Below are 9,024 nucleotides of genomic sequence, written 5' to 3' on the forward strand. Positions count from 1 at the left end.
AGTAAAATAAATACATGAAATAATCGTTGTAAGATCAACAGCACCAGAAAATAGCTTACATTTTTTTATCCGAACAAATAGACATACTAGAGAACCTTGCACATGACATGTTTTTTTTTTCAAACTGAACCTATTAAAGTATGCTGAAAGGTGGTAACTATACACACAAGTGGTTCGGAAAATAGAATAAACGCTCCAATTTGTACTGTATCTCATGACACATGTGATAGGATCATGGTGTGTTACCTGATCAAAGAAAGTAGTTTTGCTTATAGTTTCATGGTCAACCCAGTTTACTTATCTTTTGCTTATATTTTTTTCTACCTCTTGCCTTTCTAAAATTCAATTTTGAATACATAGCAAATTGCCTTTCATTATCACAGTTTTGAAATAACCATTGTAAAACAAATACGAACGGAGGTAGTACATTAGTACCTGTGAAGCCTCAGTAATCAGTTGATTACTGCTGCTTTAGCTTGTATTTTTCTTTGAAGTTTCTACTCTTGCTTAATGAATACCGTGCTAATGCACGTTCGAGAAAATTAGTACCTTAGGTTTGTTCACACTACTATAAATTTCAATGCTGAGTGAGGCATGCAGCACTGGGTGAGCTGTTATGCTTATGCTGTAAATAGCCATGCTTCCACCCACGAGAAATGGATTGGTGGTATCAGCTTAAGCCGCCAGCATCCCTCAATGTTATTCTGCTTACGATTAGAGATCTTTTTCTAGCATCAGTCAAGGTACTCTATTCCAATGTTGGCCCTGATTTTAGTATGTTTGGTTGCATTTGATCTTGAAAAATAATGCAGAAGTGTGCTCTGATTTTGTGACGGAGAACCTACAAGTATCTGTGCTCTAAACTGGTAGAATTAAGCATGTCCAATTGGTACAAGTTATGCATGTCCAAGTCCAATTAGTCTGAATTGGTCGAAGCTAAGCATCATTGACAACGGTCGGCATTGAGGCAAGTGTGCAGGTTTGGAGGTGTAGTTAATGTAAATTTCCCTCTATTATTCAGCCTAACAAAATACTTTTCCATAATATTGTTTATATAGTTGCTTCTCGAGTTGTATGACAATGCAGTAACATGCATAAACCATTGTCAGATAGTGAACAACTCCTGATCAGAGCACATGATGCATCTCGTAATTGTTTGAATCCTTTTCCATTGGGTAATCTCTGCATGCGAGTTATAATCCTATCTATTACCAGTTTGTCTCTACTTCCAGTAGGTGAATACAAGATTAGGGGGGAAATAGAAAATCAATTCTGTGTGAGACCTGATGGTGCAAGGAATTGTCAACCCGAGGTGATGAGGATCTATCCTGCCTCCCTCTTCCTCACTCTCACTCTTGTTCAGAGGCCGCCTCTTCCTCACTCCCTCTTGCTGACAGGCTACCCTCTTGCTCATGGGCCAGAGGGAGGAGACCTGATGATACGCAGTTGTGGGCTTGTTGTGGCACAGGCATCGTGGAGGCAAGGCGTTGATATCCTCGAGGCGGATGTCGGGTCCGAAGTAGCCTTTGGAGTAGGTGTGTGTGTCAGCGTCGTTCGTGCTATGCTTTGGTGGAATTCTTGATTATTTTAATCCAAAATTTGTTTTTAATCGGTTCTAAACACGCCCTATGGGTGCAGTGGGCTCCAACAGCCTTCGGTGGACTCCTACGGCCAGCTGTGAGCAGCTTGGGAGACGGTATTTGATGGGCTCTAGCCTAGCAGGTATTACATTACGTAAGTCGCTTCCTTCTGCTTATTCTAATCGCTATCATGTTTGTAGTTTTTTTTTTTTGTCATGGCTCACTCATCGAAAATATATGCTTTATGTTTTTGATCGGCGGGAGAAGATGCTTATCATGATTAACTTTAGACCTATTGAAGGGTAGTGTAAAGATACACCAGCGCTCATATATGCCAGGCAAACTCTTGTTTTTTGAATTAAATGTTATTTTAACGTTGATATTTAATTTTTACAGTATTGTTATTTTATCGTGCGATCCGTATTTTTTTAGTGCAAATTGTTAGCTATCTATAGTAACGTACGGACATACTACCTAATATAAATATAAATAATAAAACATTCTCTCTCCCTCCCTCTCCTCGGTGTCTGCTGCTGTTGTCCTCTTGCGTCCTTATTAGGAAGAAGGCGGCCTCCTGGTCCCTGGCGCTGCTGGGCTTCCTCGTTCACTTCGCTCGCTGCCTGCCTGCCTGCCTGCCTGTGTGCCTCCCCTCCTCTCCCCTCTCCGCTCATGTGCTGGTCCATCGCCTGCCTCCTCTGTTTGTCCTGAATCCTTGGACCGACCACGAATACACAACCTCAGCTCAGGTAAGGTACCGCCGCCGCGCGCTGCCTTCCCCCGTTGCAAAATCTTTTCGCCCTCTGCACCATCTGGGCTCACCGTCACTACGACGACCGATCTCGCTCGCCACTCGCCAGCGACAGCGAGAGACCCCTCCCTCCCTCTCTTCTTTCCATGCTGATCTCGGCGTGCTTCTCCTTCTCTTCCTCCTCCTCCCCCAGAGCCGGGCCTCGTTGGAAACCGAACTGATTTCCCTTGGTATTTGCTGTTCCTATCCCAATCATTCGATTTCCCGTTTCTCTCTTCCTTCCTTCCTTCCTTCCTTCCTTCCTACCTTGGTTTTGTTTTCTCGATCGACTCTATATTTTCTTGCCTCGCCACTCTCCCCTCTTTGGTTGGTTTGATTGATGGTGCATGTTTCTGTAGCGAGCTTACCCGGCGCCTGACTGATTCTCAGCTCTCCTTTTTGTTTATTTTATTTTTCATCCGATTCATGTTCTTCAGTTCTTGTTTCCTTGTGCGCTGTGAGATTCCGCTCTTGCGGATTCTCCGACTTGTGTTTTATGTCCCCGCCTACATTTTCTTGTCTGTTGCCGCCACCTCACCTAGCAAAGTAGCAATCATTTTAATAATAGCATTTCCACATCAAGCTCTCTAATTAATCTGCTGTTTCATTAACTATTCGCCCACTGCCCACAGGCTGTGGCTGGATTCTTTGGTGTTCCTTCCGGCCAAGAATCCTGCGAGAGCTTTGGAGCCAGTCAAGCCTGCTGCCGTCGTCGTCGTCTTCTCGGGTGAGGCAGCCTTCAGCGTCAGTCTCCTTGACGAGGCAAGCAGAAGCAGGCCGCCGCCGCCGCCGCCGTCGCCGCCATGATGAGCTTCAAGGGCCACGAGGGGTTTGGTCAGGTGGCCGCCGCCGCCACCACCGGTGCCGGGAGCCAGGCGGTCTCCCATGGCGCTGCGCCTGCCGGAGCAGCCCCACTTCCGTGGTGGGCGGGGCCCCAGCTGCTGTTCGGCGAGCCGGCGCCCCTGTCGCCGGAGGAGACGCGCCGGGACGCCCAGTTCCAGGTCGTGCCGGGGGCTCAGGGCACGCCGGATCCAGCTCCAGCGCCGCCAAAGAGAGGGACACCTGAGGTCCTCAAATTCTCTGTCTTCCAAGGTGACTTCTTGTTTATTTATTTCTTTATCTTCTGCTGTTGTTGGTCAAGTTTATGGATTACTCCACTTAACTAAAGAGAATTTCTTTCCCTTTTTTTTCTGAACACACACAAAAAAAAGATTGAATGCGAGAATTTGGCACGTTAATGTTGGATCTGTGCATGCTAGTATTATATATGCCAACGAACATATATAAGCGAATGTCAAAAGGTTTAGTAATCATCAAATATCGCCTAATTACAAGACGATGTGGTGGTCTGGAGAATAAGCTACAGGAATTAATCTCTTTGTAGCCCTGCTGCTGTAGAACACTAGAACCTTGATGGGTATTTTTCTTTCTATATTTTTTTTCCTCCAAGAACTGCAGGCGCCACTTTTTTTAGGCAAGGACGGTAGAATAGCATGTTACCTTTCCTGTGTTGCTACCTGTATACACTACATAAGATATGTAGGTGAATTTTAATCTAAGATTTTTTTTATAACTATTTAAGCTTGTGGTACTCGCGGTGGCGAGTCTGCCCGCCAGCGTTCGATCCCCGGCGATCGCAGCGCTGGTGCCGCACCCGGGTGTGTGCTGTGCAGCACCCAATTATAAACAGTGCCTCTTTCGCGTGATGCCACAATGAGATCGTGACGTGCCCGCCTACGGAATCTGAGGATTTCGGTGATCTCAATAAAGAACGCGGTCTTCAGATCTGAATGTAGTTGTAGGTTTATTTGTACACGGGTGGTGTGTGTGAGTAGTGTGCGTATATTGAGTGAGTGAGTGTGCGTGTGTACGAACAGATACTACAGCCGTACCCAGATAAGAGACAAAAAAAAAAAAAAAAAAAAACTGGCCCGAAGTAGATGTACCTATTTGCATAAACAAAGACAATGCTATATGGGGATGTCACCTGTCATGCCAGAGGGTGCAATTAGTTGGATTGTCCGTTGTTTAATTTGGGCCCATGCCACATAGTACCAATTCTCCCCAGTGCTGCCACCTCCACTTTTGATGCCGCTGCTGCCGACTGTTCTATTATTGGTGCCTCCATTATGATAGCTGCCGCTGTCACTCTCACTACTGCAACACTTTTCTTCTGATGAACAAGAAGAAACCCCACTCTATTTAGATGCAACGAAACTACACAGAAATATGAAGACTGCTGATGGCTGCAGGCTTAACTTAATTGTGGGCGAGTTGAGGGTTGTAAAGTGTACTTTACCCCTCAAAGAATGCGATAAAATTGTTTGTCGGATAAAATTGTTTGTCGCGTGATGAGACTCAAATTTCAAAAAATAGAAAACCCTTCAATACGATGTCGGATGAAGATAATTTTTATATGTAAATTGTATACCTCGATAAGATCTACAACTTTATAGTTTTGAGTTTTTTTCATTTGAGGACAGTAAGATGCTCGAAAAAATAATATAAAATTTCAGCACCATATTTTGTCGCGTGATGAGACTCAAATTTCAAAAAATAGAAAACCCTTCAATACGATGTCGGATGAAGATAATTTTTATATGTAAATTGTAGACCTCAATGAGATCTACAACTTTGTAGTTTTGAGTTTTTTCATTTGAGGACGTTAAGATGCTCAAAAAAATAATTTAAAATTTCGGCGCCTCCCGAAAATAGAAAACCGCTTTTGAAACTGGCCGAGGACCAAATTTGTCCGGTTTTGATAGTTGGAGGGTGTTTCTTGACCGGTTTCACAGTTGAAGGTTGAAAATCGAACTTCAGCGCGAGTTGAGGGTTGTAAAGTGTACTTTACCCTTCTTTGAGATGGTTATCTCTTATATATATGCCCCAGAGAAATAACTTAAGAGTGAATAAACTAATTCCATGAATATGTTGAGGAACAGACAAAATTGGGTAAGCTGTGCTATGAATTTGCAGTGGAATAGTTAGCGGTTGGATCTCTCATACTTTGCATCGGTGATAAGTTTTTCTTTGATGCACATCATCACATTGGATCAAGTCCATCTGTGGGTAGATACTAGAATATGCTGCATAGTGCCTCTTGTGTTTATGGGCTATGCTGCATGACACAATCATTAGGATGGTCTATTTTCATGAAACATAAAAGCATGCTCTACAGGTCTAGCAAAACATATGCATAAACTGCAAGAGATAATATGGGGCATAGCACATACTTTATGGTTACTAGAGTCAACAACTATCCACCATGGAATGGCTATTTGCGTGTGTATTACTTAGTATCATACAGTAGACTAGCGGGGTAGCTTGTGATGGAACTCAATAGTCCCCTCAGATTCCATAAGTAAAATACATGTCTTTCCAACCATTGGAGTTCATTCTATAATTTCTAGCTTGCCATCTACTAGCTCTTTTAAACTAAAACTAGAGACTAGGATGTGTTAGTATTTTATTAAGGCATAATAAAAAAAAAACTCGACCTGCGGGGGGATGACGGCCCCGGGTTTTTCTCTTAAGAAGAAGATCTTCTCACACAGATCGAGAAAACCCCCGAACCCCCGCCCCTATCCTGACGCAGTGGTACCGCAACCCTGTGAGAACCGGGCCGGGGCCTAACTGCGCTTTGGCACCTGGGGACGGGCGAGGGGATTTTTTTAACCTCAGCCTAAAATTCGCTCCCACGGGGAGTCGAACTCAGGACCTGAGGAGTGCCGCCGGGCCACCTAACCGCTTGGACTAGGCGCCCTTTGGCATTAAGGCATAATATTTTTGTCTTTTTTGTCGAATACTCTATCACAGAGCCTAGTTCTAATAAATCAGCTGTGATTTCTTGATCTACGTCATTTGGGATATGTGTCATCTTTTAGTTATTGTGAAAAGTACACTGCATGAATGCCAAACTTTTAAGGTTGGGTGACTCGCCACCGGACTTAAAAAATAGGAGTCAAAAGAAAATGGTACTTCTTCAGCTTTTCAGAACTCGGAGATACTCTTTGAAGTCTTCAAAATGCAACTCATGTTATCTATGATGGGAGTTGATAATATTTCAACTTTGTTGTGGGTGGATTTCCAAGCACACTCATGAAGAATTTCTACTGTCTAGTACTAGTATTTTGAAAATGGAAGACTTCTAATGGTTTCTGATCCTGTGGTATCCAGGGAATTTGGAGTCGGGTGGTAAAGGAGAGAAAAACCCAAAGAATTCTACCACGATTGCTCTGCAGTCACCATTCCCAGAATACAATGGCCGTTTCGAGATCGGTCTTGGTCAATCTATGGTAATATACGTTTATCCTTTTATATTTTCTAAGTTTCTGTTTGGAAATTGTTACAGTTCAAATCATTTCTTGGAATTTCTTCAATGTTGATTTGTCAACTGATTTCTTTGCAAAAGGAAAAAAAAAACTGACCTCATTTCTTTCCAGCTGGCCCCTTCCAATTATTCTTGTGCTGACCAGTGCTATGGCATGCTTATGACTTATGGAATGAGATCGATGGTATGGTTTATTTGTTTTGAGAAAACAGTGTTCTATTTTGTTGCATTATAAGTATTTGCATGAACTTCGTAGTTCCTAGCAAGCTTTTGCACCAAAATTTTCTCGCATCAAATTGGTTAGATCACATGTATTCTTGCTAGAATCACTACTGAATTTGCAATAACATGATGTGTTCTGCTGACCAAACATGTAAAGACAAAGTTCACCGTACTTAATATGCTCTAACTCTTTTGTTCAGTGCTCTCAGCCTTGAGCATTAACCTGAATTGGCGAAAACATTTGACTAATTCAAGGAATTCAGAAATACTATATATTGTACTTTACCTTATATTCTTATAGCTTCATTGAGTAAAAGAGCAAGTACAGATTATGAAGCATGATACTGACAGCATCTCTGAAATTTCTAATGATAATGTCAGATCTCTAATGGCCTTGTTTTTTTTTTCCCGTGTAACATAGTCTGGTGGGAGAATGCTGTTGCCACTAAATGCGCCAGCTGATGCACCCATCTATGTGAACCCGAAGCAGTACGAAGGCATCCTCCGTCGTCGCCATGCTCGTGCTAAGGCGGAGAGCGAGAACAGGCTCGCCAAAGGCAGAAAGGTGAGGACACTCTTCTTGTAGCTGGGCGACCCCCTTAACTTTCCCTACAGTCCATGGCAGTTGGCAGCTGCCATCTCAAGCAGCATTTGCGATGCTCACATACTTTACTCTCACCATTTTGACCGGTGATCAGTGATCGATGTGCTGTTCATGCTGCAGCCCTATCTCCATGAGTCGCGCCACCTCCATGCGATGCGTCGGGTAAGAGGCTCCGGCGGGCGTTTCCTCAACACGAAGAAAGAAGGAGGGCATGGCACGGCCGTTGCTGCGAACGGGGGCAGCAAGATGGCAGCAGCGGCACCATCACGCCTCGCCATGCCCCTTAGCTCCGAGCCTCCACGGCCACAAGGGCTCAGCAACATTAGCAACCCGCCCTGCCACTCCCAGAGTAGCGTCTCCAGTTTGTCTGGCTCCGATGTGTCAAACATCTACGGCGGCTTGGAGCAGCCCCCTCGGGCGCCGCCCTTCTTCACCGCGCTGCCACCCATCATGGACGGCGACCACGGCAGCGCCACCCACATCTCTTCCTTCAAGTGGGCAGCCAGCGACTGCTGCTGCGAGCTCCTCAAGGCGTGAACCGAGGAGGAGGGGATGGCTACTCAGACGAACGGCCTTCTCCCCGATGGCTGGTTGTCTGTGGGCAAATCATTCTTGGCTGTTCTGCATTGGGGTGCAACCTCCACATCATCTACCTACCTACCCACTCCCTGTCCCTGAAATTCCACAGTGCTTGGGTTACAGGGGTCTTGTGTGATGATGTGGCTACCCCATATGCCTTTGCTGTTACATAGTGTACCCAAACCACTGCTGCTTGGTACTTCTCGCTATCATTGTCTTAGTATGGACTCTCCGTTGTCATAGTGTCTGAATAATCGAGGCGTCAGACTTCACGGTCTCTCCAGTTCTTGGAGATGTGTCTGGGTCTGGGTCTATTTGAAGCTTGCTTGGAGGTCTGAAACTTTGTGATGGTGAAGGTGCTGTGTTATTGTAGTCTGAATATTAAGTTTGGGACCAACATTCAGTTCTTGCAGTTGACGCATGGCTTGTATTTTAGGTATCTGTGCTCTGGCCTCTGGTGACAAGGTGTTCGTTCTGAATATTTGGGTCAATTCAAAATCTTCGGCTAAGTTACTGCTGGGACACAGAAAGTTTAGTTTTTTTTTCTTTCGCAATATTTTCAATACACAGAAAGTTTAGTTTTTTCCTTTTGCAATATTTTCAATTGTTTTGGAGCTGGAGCAGTACTAAGTTGTAGTGCTTTGGATACCTGTGACATTTTAAAATAGGGATCCAAAGTGATGGTACTTTGCTGGCGGATACCCACTTTGGAGCATTTTGCCAGAAGATACTATGGTTCGATGAAATTAGGCCACAGGACACCGCGGACCGGTTGTAGCCGGTTGAGGAGAGAGAAATTTTCGTTTTGGACATCCGGTGCCCCTGAGCCACAGTTGGGTCCGTCCCTCTCCCTCTCACTGACGCGCAGGCCTCACCGGTCATCTACTTCTTCCTTCTCTTCTTCTCTTCTCACCGTGACCCT

The 9,024-nt window shown here is 44.6% G+C and overlaps 1 protein-coding gene across 2 annotated transcripts; it reads left to right on the plus strand.

Moving 5' to 3' along the window:
* The first annotated feature begins 2,193 nt into the window (after positions 1-2,193).
* LOC136538563 (nuclear transcription factor Y subunit A-4-like) lies at positions 2,194-8,684 on the plus strand. 2 transcript variants are annotated; one of them, XM_066530513.1, is made up of 6 exons: positions 2,194-2,331; positions 3,000-3,459; positions 6,544-6,662; positions 6,810-6,881; positions 7,341-7,484; positions 7,644-8,684. In XM_066530513.1, the coding sequence occupies exons 2-6, from the start codon at positions 3,171-3,173 to the stop codon at positions 8,058-8,060; spliced, it is 1,041 nt and encodes a 346-aa protein (XP_066386610.1). In that variant the 5' UTR covers positions 2,194-2,331; positions 3,000-3,170; the 3' UTR covers positions 8,061-8,684. The 2 variants fall into 2 exon arrangements, with proteins under 2 accessions (XP_066386610.1, XP_066386611.1); XM_066530514.1 differs by lacking the exon at positions 6,810-6,881.
* Positions 8,685-9,024: the final 340 nt, after the last annotated feature.

Source organism: Miscanthus floridulus, chromosome 2, assembly GCF_019320115.1.
Source record: "Miscanthus floridulus cultivar M001 chromosome 2, ASM1932011v1, whole genome shotgun sequence".
NCBI lineage: Eukaryota > Viridiplantae > Streptophyta > Magnoliopsida > Poales > Poaceae > Miscanthus > Miscanthus floridulus.